Source organism: Prionailurus bengalensis, chromosome C1 (genome assembly GCF_016509475.1).
Source record: "Prionailurus bengalensis isolate Pbe53 chromosome C1, Fcat_Pben_1.1_paternal_pri, whole genome shotgun sequence".
Lineage (NCBI taxonomy): Eukaryota > Metazoa > Chordata > Mammalia > Carnivora > Felidae > Prionailurus > Prionailurus bengalensis.
The window spans coordinates 93,881,268-93,906,708 of record NC_057345.1 but is presented as its reverse complement, the minus strand read 5'-3'; the positions used below and the strand labels follow the sequence as shown (position 1 = coordinate 93,906,708).

The 25,441-nt window shown below is 45.1% G+C and overlaps 1 protein-coding gene across 1 annotated transcript in view; it reads right to left on the bottom strand.

The window, feature by feature from the left end:
• The window catches only part of LOC122479440 (glutathione S-transferase Mu 4-like), a 33,895-nt gene extending 14,480 nt beyond the window's left edge, over positions 1-19,415 (bottom strand). The window contains exons 1-3 of the mRNA XM_043573348.1: positions 19,406-19,415; positions 18,657-18,694; positions 18,344-18,395 (exon numbers count right to left, since the gene is read on the bottom strand). Coding sequence (XP_043429283.1) covers positions 18,344-18,395; positions 18,657-18,694; positions 19,406-19,415 — 100 coding nt within the window. The remainder of the gene's footprint in view (positions 1-18,343; positions 18,396-18,656; positions 18,695-19,405) is intronic.
• Between the last annotated feature and the right edge of the window lie 6,026 nt (positions 19,416-25,441).

Genomic DNA, 25,441 nt, shown 5'->3' with positions numbered 1-25,441 from the left:
GGAAGTCAGAACCCCAATTAAGGCAGTGGCCTCTGTAGTTTTAAAAGCTCGCCAGACGATTCTTTCATGGGCCAGGTTGAACAGCTGTTTTACAGTACTTGCTGTCTCCTTAGCAGAAAGAGAATATCTGCACTCCAGGATTTTGTCAGAAGATGGAAACCTAAACCCTGCTACTTGATACTTGTCAAACGCTCTGCTGCAAGAAATAATATTCCATATATTATTTCTGCCATCTGTTCATTCCTTTAGACACATTAAGTTGTAACCTCGGGTTAAAACAGACTTTGAGAGGGGCGCCTGGGTGTCCCAGTGGGTTGAACATCCGACTTCCGCTCAGGTCATGATCTCACGGTTCATGGGTTCGAGCCCCACGTGGGGCTCTGTGCTGACACAGCTCAGAGCCTGCAGCTGCTTCAGATTCTGTGTCTCCCTCTCTGCCCCTCCCCCCTCCTCAAAAATAAGTAAGCATTAAAAAAATTTTTTAATAAAATACAATTTTAAAAAAACTAGACTTTGAGAAAGTGAGTCTTTAGACCACACTTTAAAAAAAATTGTGGAAAGACACATAACATAAAATTCTCCATCTCAACCTAGACCACACATTTGGGGCCCCTCACAGAATGGCTTTAATAGAACAGAGCTGTGGCATTTTGACACCTGCCTGCTTTTTGGGGAGACCCTGGGGAAAAATCCCTTTTAGGGACTTGAGCCCTCCTGACACCTCCACAAAACACTCAAGCAGAAGGGATTGATAGCCTCTGGCTATTGTTTATTGCTCTTACAAAAGGTACTCTGTGTCTCTTCCCAGACCCTGTAGATTCTTGACAAAGAAAGAACATCAGAGAGTCCTTATTGTGGTGGATCCTAAAACACTTCCTTAGAAGGATGTTGCAAAAGAGAGTGCCTTGAAACCTGTCATTGGATTTTCCCTCCTGGATAATATAGTTGGTATGCACTACGTTTAGTGGGATCCTGCAGGAAACATTCTTCCAGGGATCATTCCTGGAACAGGGTGACTTTCCCCAAGCCACTGGTTCACTTTCTTATTTCATAGCACAGAATTGCATAACACATTGTACTTCATTCTTGTCTTGAGTTCTAGGCATGCCACAGCCAAATTGTGTCATCTGGAAAGAACACAGGATCTCATGATGTTCAATCTGTGTAAATCCGGCCTCTGACTCAATGCTATTTCTTATCTTTTTATTTCACTTTTCCTCTGATTAACTCACTTTTTATAATTTTGTCTTTTTTTAAGACTCTTGAAATGCCTCTTGGAAAAAAAGACCAACATAGGAGAGAGACAGTCATGGACATCTGAGAAGTACAATTATTTTTAAATTAAAAAAAAAATTTGTTAACATTTATTTATCTTTGAGAGACAGAGAGAGACAGAGCATGAGCAGGGAAGGGGCAGAGAGAGGAGGAGACACAGAATCTGAAGCAGGCTGCAGAGCCTGATGTGGGGGCTCGAACCCACAGACTGTGAGATCATGACCTGAGCCGAAGTCAGACACTCAACCGACTGAGCCACCCAGGCGCCTCTAAACTTTTTTTAATGTCTATTTATTTTTGAAGGAGAGAGAGACTGAGTGCAAGCGGGGGAGGGGCAGAGAGCAAGGGAGACACAGAATCCAAAACAGGCTCCAGGCTCTGAGCTGTCAGCGCAGAGCCCGACGTGGGGCTCAAATTCACGAGCTGTGAGATCATGACCTGAGCCGAAGTCAGACGCTTAACTGAGAAATACACTTATTATGAAAGAAAGCAACAACCTGAACAACATTCACCGTCAGACACAGCATTGCTTTAATATATGGGCCAAGAATGTTGTTATTTTTATTTTTTTATTTGAAAGAGAGAGCACACAAGCTGGGAAGAGGGGCAGAGGGAGAGAGAGAGAGAGAGAGAGAGAGGATCTGAAGCAGGCTCCATGCACAGCACGGAGTCTGACACGGGACTCGATCTTATGACACTGGGATCATGACCTGAGGTGAGTCCAACACTCAACCGATTGAGCCACCCAGGCGCCCCTGGGCCAAGAATTTTAAATGAGCGTGATGGACACTGTCACTGCCCTCCAGCCAAAGACCACCAGGAACACAGAGGAATAACAAGCTGGGTTTATTGGTTCTTGCAGGCCAGGGAGACCTCACAGAAAACCAGAGTGTCTCACGAAGAGAGTGTGAGAAACACCCTGTTAGAGGATTCAGGTTCTGGTTGGGTGATTTGGGGGAGAATCCCAGGAAGCGGGGGCTCACTCTAGATTGGATGCTGTCAGAAAATTACAGGGAGGGGGGGAGTTCTGTGGTTGGGTATTTTGTCACAGTGACCTTTTGTTTGTAAGTAAAATCATAAAGTGATCTTGTGTCATTTTATCATGGTCCCAGAGTAACTGGGAGGTTGTTATTCTGTGGGATTACTTGTCCAAGAGGTGAACAGAATGAAGAGGCACAAACTTCCAGTTATAAAATAAGTATGTCCTGGGAATGAAAAGTACAGCATAGGGAATACAGTCAGTAAAATTTTTTTTTTAATTTTTTTTTAACATTTATTTATTTTTGAGACAGAGAGAGACAGAGCATGAACGGGGGGAGGGCCAGAGTGAGAGGGAGACACAGAATCTGAAGCAGGCTCCAGGCTCTGAGCTGTCAGCACAGAGCCTGATGCGGGGCTCGAACTCACGGACCGTGAGATCGTGACCTGAGCGAAGTCGGACGCTCAACCGACTGAGCCACCCAGGCGCCCCGAGTCAGTAAAATTTTAATCATGTTGTATGGTGACAGTTGGTAACTAGGCTTACCATGGTGAGCATTTTGTGATGTATATAATGTGTCCAATCACTATGTCGTATACCTGAAACTAATGTCATCTTGTATGTTGACTATAAGTTTTACCACTAAACAAACAAGAGGAGAACAGAGTTCTGCTGTATCAGCACACCTCTGAAAGTCAGAAATCAGGAGCCACTTTATTTCTTTCTCAGGCCCCACCCCACCTTTGGGCCAATGACAGAGTCAGACCACGGGGCACTAATTCATGAAATCCAGATTTCTCCCAATGCTGAGACTTTCCTAACCAAGATCAGAAGAGTGTGCAGGTAGTGTAGTGTTATAACTAAACCAGAACTCATCCTTCCTTCTCCCTCGATTATAGGATGAGTCGTTGAAATATCTGACATGACAGTGGCCATGCAGTAACATTTAAGGGCATGATACATTTGCCAACTGTAAAATAGGCAATTATCAGAAACAAATGACGATGCATCCTTGTAACCGGTCTCCATGCCAGAAGGTAAAGGACTGATTTCCTTTTCATGAAAACAAAGTAATGAAGTTACCCATTTTTAAATAGGATTGATGCACTTAGTTTTTAAATTGACCTAAATCAAATCAGATTGTTAATTTCAATCCAAAGTCTTGAGCGGAAGCTGTCTACTTCTGAAGTAGCATTTTCTAGAAGATTCCTAAGAATCTCAGTTTCAGAGTTCCAATAGAATCGACATCCAGCAGTCAGGAGGAAGTATTGTGTATCTTTTGAGCTGGTAAATATTAACCTAAGGATGAATACTTGAAAATTTTGGTGCCGGATCAGTTATTAACAGAATATATAAGATTCTTTTCGTTGAAGCTCTCTAGGGCTGTTTACCTCAGGGGTCTTTTCCAGAACACAAAATCTGTTGTTGATCATAAGTGAGCGGTTGGGAAAGGCAGCTCAGGCCTGTTGATGATAAAGCTAGAGTTACGTTATGAGTCCCTTCCAGAATGTAATCATATCTCAATGATATCCTGTAATAGAATAGAATCTAAGATTGGAGGCGGGATTTTCAAACACATGGACCAGCCTCTTCTTAATTTATGAGAATATAACCTGTGAGTCCCAGAGGGGGTTGCTCTTATACACATTAATGCTAGTGGTCATATTTTAGGCCATGGAAGTTTAAGGAGGCTTTGCTAATTTGTTTTTAGAATTCCATTAGTTTTGTTTTTCTTAAGGACTATGGATGACAAGAATAAATAGTAAAGGTTTTTGGGTAAAAGGCAAACTTTATAGTGTTTTTAATAACAGTACCAGTAAAATGAGTGTCTGTCATTATTAGAAAGACAAGTGGAAATTTCCCAGGACAGGAAAGGAAATCAATCAAAAAAAAAAAAAAAAAAAAAAAAAAAGAAATGTTTTTTTGCTACAGTTAGGGCCATAGCTCCCTGGCAAGGAAAATCTTTAATCTTCTCTGAGAAGAAAACAGAAAATAACCAAAACATACTTCTAATCCATTGCAAGGGGCCATTGTATAAAGTCCATCTCCAGGCATGAAGGGCTCTCAAGACTTCAGTTCTCGTCCATATGCCACCTTTACATTTCATCAGGGTCACATTGTCAACAGTGTGACATGTTCTTGAAACATCCTTGGCAACGCTTCTAAAGGACCCCACTGATGTTGGTTTAATATTGTTGCCAGTGTATCTCTATTATGAGTAATGTCATGAAGCATTTTTGCTAAACTCCGTTTAAAATTATCTATACATTTTATATGTCAGCTGATGTGATACATCAGTCATTCTGAGAGCACAAAAACTATCCTTATGCAATTTTTCCCACTTCTGAGTTTTTCCACTTTCCAGTTTTCCAAATCAGGGATTTGTCTATAATGGTGAAAAATAGCTTTGGGGCACCTGGGTGGCTAAGTCAGTTGAGTGTCTGACTCTTGATTTCAGCTCAGGTCATGATCTCACAGACTTGAGATTGAGCCCCTCGACATGCTGAGCATGAAGCCTGCTTAAGATTTTCCCTCTCTCTCTACTCCTCTACCCCACTCAGGCTCTCTCTCTCTCTCTCTCTCTCTCTCTCAGATAAAAAAATAAAATCAAGTTTAAATTTTTTTTAATGTTTATTTAGTTTTGAGAGAGACAGAGTGCAAGCAGGGGAGGGGCAGAGAGAGAGGGGGAGACCCAGAATCCCAAGCAGGCTCCAGACTCTGAGCTGTCAGCACAGAGCGCAAGGCAGGGCTCGAACTCAAGGATCGTGAGATCACGACCTGAGCCAAAGTTGGACACCCAACCGACTGGGCCACCCGGGAGTCCCGAGGCTTCTCTTTTCAATGTCATCACTGGAGCACCGTCTTGGGGAATGCTGCTTGTGGAGCAGGGAGGTCAGCCACAGCTGACTCTCATTACTGTGAGATTCCCAGTCTTGGTGTTTTGAATGCTGTCCCGCTCTTATAGCTATTTCCTTAGGTAACAGCAAATCAGCTAAAACCTTTTTTTTTAACTTGTCCAATTTGTACAGGTTTTGTCAAAGTTAGAAAGCTCTTCCTTTCTAAAGCATTCCAAACTTGCAGACTAGAGCAAAAGCACATCTACTAACAGCAGATGTGCTTTTGCTCTTTTACTTTTCACCAGCTGGCAGGCCCAGGTAAGGGCAATTATCTTAGCCTTTGGAACTGATTTGATTTCTGGAACGGTCTATATTTTAAGTGTGAATTTAGGTCCTATGATAGCATTTTAAAATATGAACAAATACAATGCGTTCGGGGCTATCCAAGGGAATTTCTAATAAAATGATTTAAGAGTGTGGGAAAAGCTTTGAAGGTTATGAGAATCATTTGGTGAAGAAAAGGAACCTCTACTTATCTGCGTGTAACAGAACCTAAGCATTTTACATAAAGGACCCCAATATTAATTTTACTCCTACGGTACGTTATTCTTGTTTTTTTTAATTCTTTTTAATGTTTATTTATTTTTTGAGAGAGAGAGAGAGAGAGAGAGAGAATGAGGAGGGAAGGGGCAGAGAGAGAGGGAGGCACAGAATCAGAAGTAGGCTCCAGGCGGTCAGCACAGGCTCCAAGATCCCAAGTAGTTCTACCCAACAGAAGAAACAACAAAATGAAAAGGCAGCCTATGGAATGGGAGATAATATGTGCAAATCATATACCTGATAAGACAATAATATCCAAAATATATAGAGAATTCATACAATTCGAGGTGGGGAAATGCCCCAATAATCTGATTTTTAAATGGGCAGAGGACCTGAATACACCTTTTTCCAAAGAAAATATACGGATGGCCAACAGGTAAGTGAAAAGATGCTCCACATCACTCATCATCAGGGAAAAGCAAATCAAAACCACAATGAGATAGCACCTCACAGCTGTCCGAACGAGTAGGATCAAAAAGGCAAAAAGTAACAAGTGTTGGAAAGGATGTGGAGAAAAGAGAACCCTCGTGCACTGTCGGTGGGAACGTAAATTGGTGTAACCATTATGGGCAACGGTATGGAGGTTCCCCAGAAAGCTCAGGTGCCTGGGTGACTTAGTCGGTTGAGCGTCTGACTCTTTTTTTTTTTTTTAATTTTTTTTTTTCAACGTTTATTTATTTTTTTGGGGACAGAGAGAGACAGAGCATGAACAGGGGAGGGGCAGAGAGAGAGGGAGACACAGAATCGGAAACAGGCTCCAGGCTCTGAGCCATCAGCCCAGAGCCCGACGCGGGGCTCGAACTCACGGACCGCGAGATCGTGACCTGGCTGAAGTCGGACGCCCAACCGACTGCGCCACCCAGGCGCCCCAAGCGTCTGACTCTTGACTTCAGCTCAGGTCATGATCTCAGGCTCATAGGATCGAACCCAGGATTGGGCTCTGGGCTGAGCATGGAGCCTGCTTACGATTCCCTCCCTCTGCCTCTTCTGCTCGCACTCTCTCTCCCTAAAAATGAAAAGAAGGAAAGAAAAGTTAAGTATAGAGGTACTGTATGATTCAGCAATCCCATATATCTGACAGAAATGAAATAACTGTGTCAAAGAGATGTCTACAACCCCCTGCTCGCTGAAGCATTATTCACAATAGCCAAGAAATGGAAACAACCTAAATCTCTATCAACAGATGAAGACATAAAGAAAATGTGGTGTATTTATACAATGGACTATTACTCAGCCATGAAAAAGAAGCAAATTCTGCCATTTGCAACAACTTGGATTATGTTATGCCATTATGCAAAATGAAATAAGTCAGACAAATACGTATGATCTCACTCGTATCTGAAACCACCACACTCACAAAATCAGAGAACAGATTGGAGGTTGTTAGGGGCTGAGAGGTGGGGGAAATGAGATGTTGGTCACAGGGGACAAACCTATAGCTCTAAGATGAAAAAGTTCTAGGGATTAATGTACAGCATGGAGACCATAGTTAACAAAACTGCATTGGGCACCTGAACATTGCCAAGTGGATCTGAAATGGTCTCTCTACACCCAGAAAAAAATGGTAACTGTGTGAGATGATGGATGTGTTAACTAACCTTATTGCGGTAACCATTTCGCAGTCTCTAACCGGGCACCTTAAACGTACACAATGTTATATGTCAGTTATATCTCAGTAAAGCTGGAGGAGGCCAAGTGGGCCTCCTCAGTGCCTTAGTTCTTTTCACAGAATCAGCACCGTAATTCTAGACACATCTTGTTTCTTTTTCATATAACCCCGAGTTAAGGAAACCTAGCAACAGGAAGAGCAGCCTGTTAATCAAGGCTGTGCATCAGAACCAGTGGCGGAAGAGAAGCTATTATTGTAGGTTCCTGGGCTCTGCCCAGACCTGCTGCATTTGAATATTGGGTGGATGGTGGTACAGGGCACTTGCATATATATTTTTTAGCCCCATAAGCACTGCCGTTGGGCAGCGAGGGTTGAGAGCCTCAGACTGGAGAAAGCATCCCTGGGCTGGGTGGGGTACTACCTGAAGTCCTCCAGGATCTTTTTTTTTTTTTAGTTTAATTTTTGAGAGACAGAGAGAGAGTGAGCAGGGGAGGGACAGAGAGAAAGGGAGAAAGAGAATCCCAAGCAGGCTCCACACTGTCAGCACAGAGCCTGATGCGGGGCTCACACTCATGAACCACGAGATCATGATTTGATCCGAAACCAAGAGTGGGAGGCTCAACTGATTGAACAACACTGGCACCCCCTCTTTTTTTTTTTTTAGAGAGACAGCATGTGAGCAGGGGAGTAGGGCAGAGGGAGAGAGAAAGAGAGAAAGAGAAAGAAGGAGAGAGAATCCTAAGTAGGCTCCATGCTCGGCATGGAGCCCCCACACGGCGCTAGATCCCACAACGGCAAGATCATGACCTGAGCCTAAATCAAGAGTCGGATGCTCAATTGACTGAGTCCTCCAGAATCCAGAACCAGAGAGTGAGCCTCTGGAGGTGAGGTGGGAGGGGAAATAGTGAGAAGTAGGTGGAGGGGGAGGAGGGGCAGAAGCAGAGAAAAGAGGACCTGAGCTGAGGCAGGGACCCAGCCACACCGGTGGCTGCTCGACTCCTGGCTTGTCCTTCTTTATTTCTTTCCAAGTTTGTTCTCAAATGGGTGACCCCTCCCAGGCTTCAGGGGGTGGGGGGTGGGAAGAGCATGTTCAGACACCATCACATTCATTTCTCACACCCTCCCTAAACATGCAGAACATGCCTGGACAGTCCAGGACTTCTCACTTTGTGTAAGGGCTTCAACCATGGAAATTGAGTTCCCTTCAACACCCTCTTTGTCTTGAAAAACCAGAGTCTGAAATACTAATAAATGAGGCCCTGAGGCTGGGAAATCAATAGCAGGTGGAGCTAAGAGCCCCAGAGGTATTTTGTCTGGGTTATGCAAATGTCTACAGACAGCCAAGATAGGAAAACTCCAAACAAGCTGATCAACGAGAAGGAAAAGAAACTGGTCAGACATTCAGTGAAATCAGGCAGGAGAAAGACTCAGAATCTGGAGGCAGCTTCTCATGGTGGCATGGGTTCAAATCCTAGCCCTGCCCTTTAGCAGCCAGGGGATCTGGGGCATGTTACTGAATCCCTGTGCACCTGAATCTCCTCCTCCGTTTACAGTAGTACATACCTGCCTCGTAGGGTTTGTTTATTCACATTTTTACCAGGCACCTAATTAATGTGCCAGGCACTCCTGTGAAATTCAGCAGTGACCAAAATAGACAAAGTTCAGACTTTACAGAGCTTTCATTCGGTGGGAGTTGTTTTGGGGATTAAATCTGCTAAGACGTGAGAAACAGTTAAGAGCCACGCCTTGCACATAGTAAATGCTCAGTAAATGTGCACCATCTTCCCTCCATGTCTGGCTCTGCTGCCCTCCCACAGCTGTCAGCATATTTGGGCAGAGGGGTTCTCTTCCAATGTCCCTTGAGGCTCTGTTGTTCTCTGACATTTGACCTCACATTTGGCTGTGGGCCTTACAGCTAATATTTCTGGGAACAATACTGCCTCTGCCCAGAGGGCTCTGCTCTGGGAATGGTCTTTCTCGTGCTTTTTGCCTGAGGGTGCAGGTCCGTAGCACCAGGTGGTAGCCCCCTTCCCTTGGCCTCTGCTCCTGGATGCCTCCAGGAACCAGGAACGATAACTTCCTGGCAACCAATTTAAGTGTGACAAAGGTGTTTAGGAAAGAGCACTGTTCCTCTTTATAAAAGGGGCCTGTTTGGCTAAGATGGCAGAGAGCATGGAAGTTCTGGCCTTCTCTCGTCCCTGAAATGCAGCTAGATCAGCACCAAGACATTTGCACACTTAGAAAATTGATCTGAGGATTTACACACAATCTGCATCACTTGAGCCACAGAACTCGACAGGTACGTGGTGCAGAGAGGTGAACTGGGGGAGAGAGAAGCCGTGGAGGGTAGAGAGCTGTTTTTGTGGAGAGAGAAGAGAGAAAGGGGGGAGAGTGCAGGAAAAGCACTCCCCCCACAGAATAGCACTCCCCCCACAGAGAAAGAGAGAGAGTGGAAACGCCCACAAGCGACTGAACAAGAAAGGGAGAAAGGAGGAGAGGGTTTCAGTACCATCAGGACTCTATAAACAGGGGAGCGCAGAGTCTAAAACTCCACAGCTCGATACCTGGTGGAGCTCTGGTGGGAAGGGCGAATCCCCAGGAGCAGGCAGCGAGGTCTGAGGCGTCCACGGGCCACACGGGAGAAGCGGTTCCCCCACTAGGAAGGCATCCGGTAGAGGCCGTAAGGCCTCCCACAGGCAAAGGTCCCAGCAGATCCCGGAGAACAGCCACGTTTGCTGGTATTGGAACAACGATGTGGTGAAACCGCCCGGCTGTGTGTTGTGTTTTGCCATAAGCTCTGAACTTCCGCCGCCTCATGATCCCGTGAACTTTCCCTGGGGCAGGCAGGCACCCGGCCACAGTCGCTGAGGAGCCTCTGCAACAGCACAACTGCACAAACGTTCCCGGGGGGCAAGCCGGCACCTGGCCATTGCTTGGCGACATCGTCCCCCAGAGGGTCAGGGTGGGCCCGAGCCACAAGGCTCTCAGAGGTGAGGGGTTTGGAAACACAGCCCCAAATGAGATAGAATTCAAGAGGGAGGTGCTGCCTGGCAGGCTGACAGCTTGCACCTGGACAGTGTAGAAGCGGTGAGTGGACAGAAGCTGGTGTCAAAGGAGGAGTGCTTGATTGCTGGTCTGTGAGAGCACAGAGTTCTGATACCAGAGACTGGGAAGCTGGGTGAAGCCACTTTCACCTCTCCTGCACGTGCACATACATGGGCATGCGTACCACACTGATCCACCCCAATAAGCTAAGTAGTGCCACCTAGTGGAGAACAAAGCCATTACACCAAGCCGGGTCCAACTGAGTCAACCAAGTTCAGGACTTAGAGGACCACCACAAGTCTCCCCTCCTGCCTCGTGTACAGACTATAAAGGGCTTCATGGGGCACCTGGGTGGCTCAGTCGGTTAAGCGTCCGACTTCAGCTCAGGTCACGATCTCACAGTCCGTGAGTTTGAGCCCCGCGTCAGCCTCTGGGCTGATGGCTCAGAGCCTGGAGCCTGCTTCCGATTCTGTGTCTCCCTCTCTCTCTGCCCCTCCCCCGTTCATGCTCTATCTCTCTCTGTCTCAAAAATAAATAAATGTTAAAAAAAAAATTTAAAGGGCTTCATGGTTATACTTCTAGGGGAAACTAATTTCTTTCGGATTTCATCTGTTCACTGGTCCATCTACTCGTTTCTTTTGTTTTCTCTTTTTCTTTTCTTATCTTGGATACAAAAAGAGACAAAAATTGTTTTTATGGGGTGCCTGGGTGGCTCAGTCGGTTGAGTGACCAACTTCAGCTCAGGTCATGATCTGACAGTTTGTGAGTTTGAGCCCCGTGTCGGGCTCTGTGCTGACATCTCAGAGCCTGGGGCCTGCTTCGGATTCTGTGTCTCCCCCTCTCTCTGCCCCTCCCCTGCTCATGCTCTGTCTTCCTCTCTCTCTCTCTCAAAAATAAATAAACATTCAAAAAATTTTAATTGTTTTTATTTTCCCTTTGAAATTTTTAAATTTTTTTATTAAATTTTTTATTTTTTGTAAATTTGTTATTCCATTTTACTTTCTTCACTTCATTTTATTCTATCTTATTGTATACTTTTTTATTTTTAACATTTTTCTTACTTTTCTTTTCTTTCCCTTTTTTCCTCTATTCTATAAAGCTTCTTTCAAACGACCAGACCAAAACACACACCTAGGATATAGCTTCCTTCATTTGGTTTTTTGTGTTGTTTTTAATTTTTTAATTTTAATTTTTTATTTTATTAATTCCTTTTCTTCCTCCAAAATGACAAAACAAAGGAATTCACCCAAAAGATAGAACAGGAAGAAATGACAGTAGGGACTTGATCAATGCAGATATAAACAAGATGTCTGAACTAGAATTTCGAATCATGATAATAAGAATACTGGCTGGGGTTGAAAAAAGCATAGAATCCCTTCCTGTGGAGATAAAAAGCATAGAATCCCTTTCTGTGGAGATAAAAGAAGTAAGATCTAGCCAGGATGAAATTTAAAATACTATAACTGAGATGCAATCTCAAAAGGATGCCATGGCAAAGATGGATGAAACAGAGCAGCAAATCAGTGCTATAGAAGGCAAAATTACGGAGAATAATGAAGCAGAAGAAAAGAGAGAAACTAAGGTAAAAGAGCATGATATAAGAATTAGAGAACTCAGTGACTCGTTAAAAAGGAATAACATCCAAACCATAGGAGTCCCAGAAGATGAAGAGAGAGAAAAAGTTTAGTTTTTTAGAGAGAAAAAGAAAGCTTATGTGAACAAATCATAGTGGAAAACTTTCCTAACCGGGGAAAGACACAGACATCAAAATCCAGGAAGCACAAAGAACTCCCATGAGATTCAACAAAAACCAACTATCAACAAGGCATATCATAGTCAAATTCACAAGATTCACAGACAAGTAAAGAATTATGAAAGCAGCAAGGGAAAAAAGTCCTTAACCTATAAGGGAAGACAGATCCGGTTTGTAGCAGACTTATCCACAGAAAACTGGCAGGCCAGAAAGGAGTGGCAGGATATATTCAACCTGCTGAATCAGAAAAATATGCAGCCAAGAATTCTTTATCCAGCAAGGCTGTCATTCAAAAAAAAGAGTTTCCCAGACAAACAAAAACTAAAGGAGTTTGTGACCACTAAACCAGCTCTGCAAGAAATTGTAAGGGGGGCTCTGTGGGCGGAGAAAAGATCAAACAAACAAACAAAAAGATCAAAAGCAACAAAGACTAGAAAGGACCAGAGAACACCACCGGAAACTCCAACTCTACAAGCAACATAATGGCAATAAATCCATATCTTTCAGTACTCACTCTAAACGTCAATGGACTCAATGCTCCAATCAAAAGACACAGGGTAATAAAATGGATAAGAAAGCGAGATCCATCTATATGCTGTTTACAAGAGACCCATTTTAGAGCTAAAGACACCTTCAAATTGAAAGTGAGGGGATGGAGAACCTATCTATCATGCTAATGGTCAACAAAAGAAAACTGGTGTAGTTTGATGTCAGTATGGCTACTCTGGCTTTCTTTTGGCAACCAGAGTAACCATACTTATATCAGAAAAACTAGATTTTAAAATAAAGACTGTAATAAAAGAGGAAGAAGGGCATTATATCATAATTAAGGGGTCTATCCATCAAGAAGATCTAACAATTGTAAACATTTATTCCCCCGATGTGAAGCACCCAAATATACCATTGATTATATAAATCAATGAATCACAAACATAAAGAAATGCATTGATAATAATACCATAACAGTAGGGGACTTCAACAGCACCCCACTTATAGCAATGGACAGATTTTCTTTTTTTTTTTAATTTTTTTTTCAACGTTTATTTATTTTTGGGACAGAGAGAGACAGAGCATGAACGGGGGAGGGGCAGAGAGAGAGGGAGACACAGAATCGGAAACAGGCTCCAGGCTCTGAGCCATCAGCCCAGAGCCTGACGCGGGGCTCGAACTCCCGGACCGCGAGATCGTGACCTGGCTGAAGTCGGACGCTTAACTGACTGCGCCACCCAGGCGCCCCACAATGGACAGATTTTCTAAGCAGGAAATCAACGAGGAAACAATAACTTTGAATGACACACTGGTCCGGATGGACTTGACAGATATATTCACAACATTTCATCCTAAAGCAGCAGAATACACTTCTCAAGTGCACATGGTACATTCTCCAGAATAGATCATACACTGGGACACAAATCAGGCCTCAACAAGTGCAAAAGATTGAGATCATACCATGCATATTTTCAGTCCACAATGCTATGAAACTTGAAATCAACCACAAGAAAAAATTTGGAAAGACAATGCATATTTGGAGATTAAAGAACATCCCTCTAAAGAATAAATGGGTTAACCAAGAAGTTAAAGAGGAAATTAAAAAGTACATGGAAGCCCATGAAAATGATAACACCGCAGCCCAAAATCTCTGGGAAGCAGCAAAGGCAATCATAAGAGGGGAGTATATAGCAACCCAGGCCTTCCTAAGGAAGGAAGAAAGGTCTCAGATACACAACCTATCCTTACAACTTACAGAGCTGGAAAACGAATAGCAAATAAAACCCTAAACCAGCAGAAGACGGGAAATAAAAAGATTAGAGCAGAAATCTCTGCTTTCGAAACCAAAAAAAGAGTAGAACTGATCAGTGAAACCAGGAACTGGTTCTTTGAAAGAATTAAAGAAATTGATAAACCCCTATCCAGTCTGATCAAAAAGGAAAAGTAAAGGACCCAAATAAATAAAATCAAGAATTAAAGAGGAGAGGGGCCCCTGGGTGGCTCAGTTGGTGAAGCATCCGACTTCAGCTCAGGTCATGATCTCACGGCTCATGAGTTCAACCTCCATGTCGGGCTCTGTGCTGACAGCTCAGAACCTGGAGACTGCTTCAGATTCTGTGTCTTCCTCTCTCTCTGCCACTCTCCTGCTCATGTTCTGTCTTTCTCTCTCTCTCTCTCAAAAATAAATAAACATAAAAAAAAAAGAATGAAAGAGGAGAGATCACAACCAACACTGCAGAAATAACAACCAATAATAAGAGAATATTAAGAGAAATTAAATGCCAGTAAATTGGGCAATCTGGAAGAAATGGACAAATTCCTAGAAACGTATAAACTACCAAAACTGAAACAGAAAGAAATAGAAAATTTGAACAGATCCATAACCAGTAAAGACATCGATTTAATAATCAAAAAGTTGGATGGCTTTCCGGGGGAATTCTACCAAACACTTAAAGAAGAGTTAACACCTATTCTTTTGAAGTTGCTCCAAAAGATAGAAATGGAAGGAAAACTTCCAAACTCTTTCTATGAAGCCAGCATTTTGATTCCAAAACCAGACCAAAACCTCACTAAAAAGAACTACAGACCAATTTCCCTGGTGAACATGGATACAAAATTCCTCAACAAGATAATAGCCAAACAGATCCGACAATACATTAAAAGAATTATTCACCATAATCACGTGAGATTTATACCTGGGATGCAGGGCTGCTTCAATAACTGCAAATCAATCAATGTGATACATCATATTATCATATTAATAAAAGAAAGGACAAGAACCACATGATACTCTCAATAGATGCAGAGAGAGCATTTGACAAAATGCAGCATCCTTTCTTGATAAAAACAATCAAGAACGTAGGGATAGAAGGATCATGCCTCAAGATCATAAAACCATATACAAAAGACCCACAGCTAATATCACCCTCAATGGGGAAAAGCTGAGAGCTTTCCCCCTAAGGTCAGGAACAAGACAGGGATGCCCATTCTCGCCTCTGTTATTCAACATAGTATTGGAAGTCTTAGTCTCAGCAGTCAGATAACACAAAGAAATAAAAAGCATTCAAATCAGCAAGAAGGAAGTCAAACTTTCACTCTTCGCAGTTGGCATGATACTCTATATGGAAAACCCAAAAGATCCCATAAAAAACTGCTAGAACTGATCCATGAATTGCAAAGTCGCAGGATACAAAATCAATGCATACAAATCGGTTGCATTTCTATACACCAATAATGAAGCAGAAAGAGAAATCAAGGAATCTATCCCATTTACAACTGCACCAAGAACCATAAAATACCTAGGAATAAACCTAACCAAAAAGGTGAAAAATCTATACACTGAAAACTATAGAAAGCTTATGAAAGAAATTGAAGAAGACACAAAAAAGTGGAAAAAATATTCTATGCTCATGAATTGGAAGAACAAATATTGTTAAAATGTCAATGTTACCCAAAGCAGTCTACATATTCAATGCAATCCCTATCAAGATAACATGAGCATTCTTCACAGAGCTAGAACAAACAATCCTAAAATGTATATGGAACCAGAAGAGAACCCAAATAAACAAAGTAATGTTGAAAAAGAAAACCAAAGCTGGAGGCATCACAATTCCGGACTTCAAGATGTATTACAAAGCTGTAATCATCAAGACAGTACGGTACTGGCACAAAATCAGACACTTAGATCAATGGAACAGAATACAGAACCCAGAAATGGACCCACAAACGTATGGCCAACTAATCTTTGACAAAGCAAGAAAGAATATCCAATGGAATAAAGAGAGTCTCTTCAGCAAATGGTGTTGGGAAAACTGGACAGCAACATGCAGAAGAATGAATCTGTACCACCTTCTTACACCTTACACAAAAATAAACTCAAAATGGAGGAAGGACCTAAATGTAAAACAAGAAGCCATCAAAATCCTAGATAAGAAAGCAGGCGGGGCGCCTGGGTGGCTCAGTTGGTTAAGCATCCGACTTCGGCTCAGGTCATGATCTCACGGTCTGTGGGTTCGAGCCCCGAGTCAGGCTCTGTGCTGACAGCTTGGAGCCTGGAGCCTGCTTCAGATTCTGTGTCTCCCTCTCTCTCTGGCCCTCCCCTGTTCATGCTCTGTCTCTCTCTGTCTCAAAAATAAATAAACGTTAAAAAAAATTTTTTTTAAAAAAAAACCTTTAAAAAAAAAAAGAAAGCAGGCAAAAAAACTCTTTGACCTTGGCCGCATCAACTTCTTACTCAATACGTCTCCGGAGGCAAGGGAAACAAAAGCAAAAATGAATTATTGGACCTCATCAAGATAAAAATCTTCTGCACGGTGAAGGAAACAATCAGTAACACTAAAAGACAACCGACAGAATGGGAGAAGATATTTGCAAATGACATATCACATAAAGGGTTAGTATCCAAAATCTATAAAGAACTTACCAAAGTCAACACCCAAAAAACAAAGAATCCAGTGAAGAAATAGGCAAAAGACATGAATAGAAACTTTTCCAAAGAAGACATCCAAATAGCTAATAAACACGTGAAAAAATGCTCAACATCACTCATCATCAGGAAAACACAAATCAAAACCACAATGTGATGCCATCTCACATCTGTCAGAATGGCTAACATTAACAACTCAGGCAACGACAGATGTTGGCAAGGATGCAGAGAAAGTGGAACCCTTTTGTACTGCTGGTGGGAATGCCAATTGGTGCAGCCACTCTGGAAAACGGGATGGAGTTTCCTCAAAAAATTAAAAATAGAACTACTCTATGAGCCAGCAATTGCACTACTAGCTGTTCATCCAAAGGATGCAGGTATGCTGTTTCAAAGGGGTGCACGCACCCCAATGTTTATAGCAGCACTATCAACAATAGCCAAAGTATGGAAAGATCCCAAATGTCCATCGACAGATGAGTGGATAAAGAAGATGTAATATATATATATATATATATATATATATATATATATATATATAGCAATCAATCAAAAAGAATGAAATCTTGCCATTTGCAACAACTTGGATGAAACTAGATAGAGGGTATTATGCTAAGTGAAATTAGTCAGAGAAAGAGAAATATCATATGACTTCACTCATATGAGGAGTTTAAGATACAAAACAGATGAACATAAGGGAAGGGAAGCAAAAATAATATAAAAATAGGGAGAGGGAAAAAACCTAACAGACTCTTAAATACAGAGAACAAACCGAGGGTTGCTAGAGGGGTTGTGGGAGGAGGGATGGGCTAAATGGGCAAGGGGCATTAAGGAGGACACTTGTTGGGATGAGCACTAGGTGTTCTATGTAGGGGATGAATCACTGGATGCTACTTCTGAAATCATTATTACATTATATGCTAACTAACTTGGATTTAACTAAATTTTTTTAAAAGTAAAATAAATAAATATTTTTAAAAAATAAAGAAGGGTCATGTTTGTATTTACTAATAATCCCAGCTATATTTATTGAGTGCCTATTACATGTCTACTGCATATACTTTCTCACTGAATTTTCACAACATCTCTTTTAACTACATATTTCTTCCCCCATTTTACAGGTGAGGAAACTGAGGCTCAGAGAAATTAAGTAACCTGCCCAAGGGCACACAGTCACTGAGGTACATTGGACTCGGTCAACCCCAAGGTCTGGCTCTACACGGGGCACCACACTGCCTACAAAAGGCTGCGGAGTGAACCCACAAGACTGGAGGATGCAGCAACAATCCAAGACTGTTTCCAAACCCCGTGGGAGCTGACATTAGATAAACTTGGCAAGTAAGCAAAAGGCCCTCACATGCCAAACACAGTGGATGTTTCTTAGATGGCTTTGTGTCCTTTGCATTCATTATCTGCAACAAACTCAACTTCACAAGGCCAGAATATTTCAATGTAACATAGAGCTTATAAACACTCCAAGTGGTGTAAACACGGCAACAGATAGGCCAGATAGAGACTATAAGCCAGAAAGAATGTGCTGCAAACTTCAGAACAGTGCACCCGGGGTCAAAAGCATCATTGAGTTGCCAAGAGGCCCCTCGTATTAAACCTCAGGGCTTGTGGATAACGTGAGATTAGCGGAGTACTAAATACAAAGAAACACAAAGAAAGTATGTAGAGAAAGGGTGGGGCCAGGTGCCGAAGGCAGTGAGCCAGATCTGGCAGGAGCACAAACCAGGTTATAGGCTTGGCCCCGGGAGACTGAAGATGGCCTCACCTACAGTCAGGAGATGTGACCTGGAGCAGGGGAGGAGCAGGGATCTCCAGGCGGTACAGGTGGTGGTGGTGGTGGTGGAGTTGGTGGTGTGGTTCAGGACGCTCTGTCCCTGGTGGAGCATCAGGGGTTGGGGACCTGATCAGAGGAGAGGCCATGAGAGCCGGGGCCTCGTTGGGCCATCTGAGATTCCAGGCAGATTGCAGCCTGGCTGAAAACTGCCTGATGAAACATGAAGCCGAGGTTGTGTGAGCTCATGCAGAAGGGGCCGGGAGGGAAGGGGAGGCTGTGGCTTAGTGGTATGGAGGGATCAGGACACACTTTGGATCCCCAGGTCTCTGAACCTTCAGCTAGGAGACCAGGCCCCACCCACCAGCTGCTGGGTGGGAGCCTTCTCACACTGGCCCGGCCCTGAAGGCAGAGGGAAGGCCGTTAGTGTAGCTGTTGGGGGTGAACTGTCTGCTCTCCCCTCTGAGCTCACTGCCTGTACAACAGAAGGTGCAGTAACCCCTTTACTCTGGAGGGAGCGCAGGCTAGAGAAGCACAGAAGAGGAACCTAGAGGGATCATCTGGCTTCTGGTAAGCGACGTGAGAAGGCTGGGGAACCCCGACATATCGCATGTTTAGTTAGGCTGCTCGGTTACCAGGAGGGTGCAAGCTTAAGTGTTGATACTCTGTAAGGCCTAAGTGTCCTCGCCCCATTCCTGGGCAGGACAGCTCCAGAAGCGCCCCCTTGTGGCAGGACGTGCACCAGCCCTATCCTCCCCCCACCCTCCAGGGCGTGGAAAGGCCACGCTTCGCCCTGAGGCCCCAGAACCCTCCAGGCTTCTCACAGAGCCCTGGGCGGCTCCGTTCTCCACGTCACTCTGATCCAGGGAGGGGCACGCCCGTGTCCGTTCTACCGGGACAGCCCATTTGGGCGCCACCTTTAAACTGCAGCTCTTTGGGTTCTTTCGGGTTCTTTGCCCAGGTAGGTAAGCCTCTCCCCCAACCCCCGGCGTTGCAGGGAGACTGAGGCGTCCCTGGTGCATCCTTAGTAAGTGGCTCTCAGGGGACCATGGCTGCCCTTTACTGAATGAAGACGTGAAGGCCAGCCACTTTGCACATACTGTTACTCCCTACCTCCTCCCATGCGGTGAACAGTATTATTGGCCTCTTTGCACCAGTCAGAAAACTGAGTCTGCGTGTTTCTCCTCACTTCCTTTTTCTACCAAAGTGAAATTCACATAACATACAAGTAAACGTTTTAAAGTGGGGGCTTCAGGGGCGCCTGGGTGGCGCAGTCGGTTAAGCGTCCGACTTCAGCCAGGTCACGATCTCGCGGTCCGTGAGTTCGAGCCCCGCGTCGGGCTCTGGGCTGATGGCTCAGAGCCTGGGGCCTGTTTCCGATTCTGTGTCTCCCTCTCTCTCTGCCCCTCGCCCGTTCATGCTCTGTCTCTCTCTGTCCCAAAAATAAATAAACGTTGAAAAAAAAAAATTTAAAGTGGGGGCTTCAGCGGCAGTCCGGACACGCACAGTGTTGCTCCACCACGACCTCTAACTAGTTCCACAACATCTCCATCACCCCAAAAGGACCCCGACAGCCATTAAACCGTGAGTCCTTCCCCATTATCCCTCTTCCTCAACCCCTGACAACCAGCCATCTGCAGTGTCCTGGGTATTTCATGTAAATGCAGTCACTTCCCACCTTTGTGTCTGGATCCTTGCGCTTAGCATAGTGCTTTTGAAGTGCACCCTTGTTGTGGCCTGGGTCAGTACTCCATTCCTTTTTGTGGCGGAATCATATTCCATTGGAGGGATAGAAGGCATTTTGTTTCTTCATTCCTCTGTTGGTGGGCACTTAGGCTATTTTCACTTTTAGGCTATTGTAAACAGTGCTGCTCTGAGCATGCGAGTGCATATATTTACTTGAGTAACAATCCTCAATTCTTTGGCACAGATCCTAGGAGTGGAATTGCTGGGTCAGATGGTAGTTTTATGTTTCACTCTTTGAAGATGCGTCAAACCATTTTCCACGGTGGCTACACCATTTTACATTCCCACCAGCACTGTATGAGGGTTTCAATGTGTCCATGTCCTTGCCAATGCTTGTTATTCCCTCCCACCCCGTATCTTTTTTTTTTTTTTTAATTATAGCCATCCTAGTGGTTGTGAAGTTGTACTGAGGTTGATTTTTTAAAGTGAATTAACTACATATTTAAAGAAAACTGGGGTGCCTGGGTGGCTCAGTCGGTTAAGCGTCTGACTTCAGCTCAGGTCATGATCTCGCGGTCCGTGGGTTCGAGCCCTCGTCGGGCTCTGTGCTGACAGTTCAGAGCCTGGAGCCTGCTTCAGATTCTGTGTGTGTCTTTCTCTCTCTCCGCCCCTCCCCTGTTCGCATTCTCTTTCCCTCAAAAATAAAATAAAAACATTAAAAAAAATTTTTTTAATAAAAAATACTGTTAAGAAAATAACAGCATGGCAGTGTGTGGATAGGGCAGGTAAGACTGGCAAACCCAAAGCCTGTAGTTTGGAAGCAGAGAAACAGATGTTCGCCTGTGGGTCACACTCCTCTGGCCCATCCTGCCTCCCCCCCAGCAACCCAAGCCAAACCCAACCCTGACTCTGCAAGAGGATGGCAAATCTCCTCTATCCCCTGCATGAAGGTAAGTTCCAGGCTGAGGCAAAACTCTTGAGTTCAAAGGGCCTTCATTGTGTCTCCCATCTTAATACTGCAGAGAAAGCCCACACCACCTCTGCAGGCCCTGTGGTGGGCCTGTGCGCAAGAATGCCCGGATGTGGTTCTCGCCAGCGCTCCCCAGTCAGATCTGTGGGCTAGTCCCACCCTGACCTCTCCCCGTGATTTTGGTTTTTAACTTCTTATCCAAGTATAACATAGAGAAACTGTAAGTCTATATAGTCTGATGTATTTTCACGCACTCAGATAAAAACAGTACATTATCGATACCCCCTAAACATCCCCCCAAATTTGTGCCAACCCAAGTGTAAGCACTAATTTGACTTTTTTTTAAAAGCGTTTTTTTTTTTAATGTTTTATTTGTTTTTGAGAGAGAAAGCATGAGCAGGGGAGCAGCAGAGAGAGAAGGAGACAGAGGATCCGAAGCTGGCTCTGCACTGACAGCAGAGAGCCCAGTAGGGGGCTGGAACTCACGGACTGGGAGACCATGACCAGAGCCTAAGTCAGATGCTCAACCGACTGAGCCACCCAGGCGCCCTACTGGTCTTTCATGGATGAGGTTTGCCTTGAGGCTTGCATAGATGGGACTACGTAGCACATACTCTTTTGTGTCTGGCTTCCTCCATCAGCAGTGTTTATGTCGTGATCCTTCAGTGCTGTTTTGTGTAACTGTGGCTTGTTCATTTTCATTGCTGTCCGGCATTCCATTGTGTGGCTGTGCAGGTGACAGGCATTGAGCGGTCTGCAGCTTTGAGCTACATGACTGGGGCTACCGTGACATCCTATCTGGGGCGGGGTTTGCAGGGCTCCGGTCCGCCTGTGCTCTGCTTTGACAGATGCAACCAGTTTTCCGTAGCCTCACCGATTTACGCCCTCCCCTGAATGCATGAGCATTCCTACTGCCTGTCCTTACCACCACTTGGTGTTGTCAAGCTTTTTCCTTTTGGCCATTTTGGTGGGTGTGGGGGAGTAGCTGTTTGAGGTCTTAATTTACATTTTCCCGATGCCAAATAAAAACAATCCCCTCTTCGTGTATGTATTGGTCATTTAGATATCCTCTTCTGTGAAATGCCTAACCAAGCTTTCTGTTTATTTTTTTTATCAAAATTTTTTTAATGTTTATTTTTTTTTGAGAGAGAGAGAGAGACAGAGCACGAGCAGGGGAGGGGCAGAGAGAGGGAGACACAGAATCTGAAGCAGGCTCCAGGCTCTCAGCTGTCAGCACAGAGCCTGACAAGAGCTCGAACCTCTGATCTGATCTGAAGTCAGCTGCTTAACCGACTGAGCCACCCAGGCGCCCCGCTTCTGTTTGTGTTCGCTGTCTTTTCCTTACTGATTTGGAGTTCTTTATTCTGCATACAAGCCCTTTATTATCCGCTCTCATTCTGTGGGTTTTGATAAATAGAATTTCTTAATCTTAATAGAATCTAAATGATCATCTTTCCCCATCATGCTTAGTGCTTTTTGTATCCTGTTTAAGAAAGCTTTGTATTCCATGGTCATCAAGATGTTCTTTTATATTTTCATCTAGAAGCAGACCTTTAAGACATATGGAATTGACTTTTGTATATGGTGTGAGGTTGGACCTGGCATTATTTCCATATGCATACCCGGTTGACCCAGCACCAGTTATTGAAAAGGTCATCCTTTCCTGACCCCGTTTTGGGGTAAGTGACGATAGCCGTTTCTCTCTGAGTGAAGGCAGGAGTGGGTGGAAGGCATTCTTCTTTCTCTAAGTCTGGGAAGAGGATTGTACTTGGGACTATGTCTGTCATAGCCACATGAGTAACAAATAGTCCCTAGGAGAAAAGAACCCTGCCCAGGAGCCAGGAGGCTGTAAGGAAGTGAAGGGAAAACACCAGGAACCGATAGAGACATATAGGTGGGACATTCACAGGGAGTTCAGGGGATGGGGTTTGGGCTTGCCAGGTGTGAGACAGAAAATGGGGACCAAGAATTAACTAACTTTGGGTCACAGAGCCAGGGCTGCCCCAGAGAGCAGGGGTGGTGACCAGGGCCCAGAGCTGCAAGCACAATCAGGATGTCCCACATGTGGAAATCTGAGTGGAGCTGGTAAGGCCCAGGACACAAGCCAGCCTTCCCTCACCGTCTGAGGGATCAGTCCCCATCCTGCCCAGCCATGTTGGGCCCCTTGGCCACCTCGCTCGCAGAACCCAAAGGAAGGAGGGTGGGCACAACGGGGAGAGCATTGCGCCACATCCTGGATCCACCACTTACTAGCTGTGTGACCGTGGGAAGGTTACTAAACCTCTCTGTGCGTTTGTTTCTTTCCCTGTACATGGCAATAATAATAGTGCCTACTTCATGGGGCTGATCTGAGGATTAAGTCAGATCACACCTGGCATATGGTAAGTGCCCAATAAATGTTAGCCATTGTTACTTTCCTTGAGAGCTAAATTCGGGCCCCCAAACTCCCTGCCAGTACTATTTCCCGAGCACCCATGTGGAGCAAAATGGAGCAGCATCTAGAACAGCACAACCAAAGGGCCAGAATATGCATCTCCAGCCTTGTCCAGGAGAAACCATGCCCACATCAGTTGGCCCCTGGGCAGCAATCCTTCTATGGGAGTCCTGGCTTAGCCTAAGCCAAAACTCTCACTGGGGGAATTCCTATGTGAGCCAGCCTGCCTACGGGATTGGTGGGGTGGGGCCCCACAGGTGCCCACTGCATTAGCGGATATGGGTGCCCAGAGAGGGTGCTCCAGCCCAGCCCCAGAGCCAGAACCTGCAGGGGGAAGCCAAAGCTGGTCTCACGAAGGTCTCAGTACCGTCACCCTGTGGACATTGCAGTTGGACACTGCAGCGGGCCACCAGTCCAGGAGCAATTTCAGCAAGAAGCTGGAAGGGCTACAACCCCCTGGAGGGAGGGACACTCTTTTCCCTATCCTAAGATACCAGCAGTTCTGTGAGCGATCAGGGTCACATCTGCCCAGAGGGCCCACCTTTTCCTGACTCACACGAAGGTGACATTCCGGTGAGCATCAGCCCTGGGTTTGTGCAGGACCCAGGTGCCCGAGCAGCTACACAAGGTAGCTGGTGCACTGGGACAGGATATGCCAGAGGGGGAGGGATAAGAGCCACGCGCCCGGATTATTCACAGTGCGGACTCCAACGCCCCAGACAGACTGCCCCAGGGAAACCTCGGCGTGATATGTGCACTCCCGTAGCAGCATTGAGGCACCCGGACAACTCTGTGGGCGCTGAGCCTTGTTCAGCTACGGGGCAGGATTGGGGTGGAACAGAGGTGACTGTATCTTCATGTGATTTATAAGCTTCTGCAGGATGCTGCTGGGAACTCCTAGACCCAGCTGGGGGGCATCCTCCAAGAGCAGGTGCAAGAGCTGGTAATACAGCCGCTCATACACCCTCAGGCTGCAGGCTCGGGGTCAGGTTGCCACCTAAGTTAGGGAGGCTTTGCACTGATAAGAGCCCCTGAGTGATCAGGGAGCCAAAGCAGACTGTTCTCTGCTCACCAAGCTGTTCTCCCCAGCACGAGGCTGTGTTGACCCAAGGGAGGGGCATCTTTTTCTAAATGCACAAAGGCACTCTATAAGCTAACATGCTCTGCCCGGGGGCACGTGGGTGCAGAAGAGGAGGCCTAGGGCCAGTGAGGCGGTTCAAAACCCTGCTTCCAACTCACTCTTCACCAAGCCACCGCTTGCTGACTTCTGGGAAAAAAAGAAAAAAAAAAAAAAACATGCTTGGTACTTTGATTCCCCTGTTACAAGCTGAAAAGTAGCTTGCCTGATCTGGTGCACATTTCCTGTGAGCTGAGTTAGTGGGAGTCAGTTCCTGTGGACTGGTCATCTCGGGGGGCTGGGACAGACTGAGCATGGGACCTACAGGACCTCCTCCCCCAGCAGCCTCTTAAACCCCGTCTCCATCTCCATCTTGACCTCTGCTAATACACTTCCCTGCCCGAGGCCCTCAGTGAGAACTACAACGCAGTCTCCCCTCCTTCCTCCTCCCCTCTTCCTCCTCCTGCCTCAGCACCAGCCTCCCTCCCAGGCAAATGTCTTTCCAGACTCTGGGATGTGAGTATCCATTATCCACCATGGATATAGAACATCTTTAAATTCCTGTTTGGATCCCACCTTATTTCAAAAACAGTTTTAGTCTCCCGGTAGGAGTAAGCACACCCCTGTCCAACTCATAAGGCTGTTGCAAAAATTAAATGAGGAAAATTACAAAGCACAATACAAGTGTGATGTTGTTGCTATTTTCTCCGAAAAGGAATTAGCCCACCCTTCTCTGACCACCCCCTGTCCCAGTGGAGTTGCCAGTGGTAACTCCGTAATTTTCCAAGTCCTCTGGGCTGAACTCAGGCACCATATATGATTTTCTCCTTCCCCAGAGTGGAGCATTAGTTTCCACTGAGGCTTCGTGAGTTTCATGGATGCACTGAGAGTTTTCTGTGCGCTGGCCACTCTGCTGAGAGCTGTGTATTTAGCATTCAATAC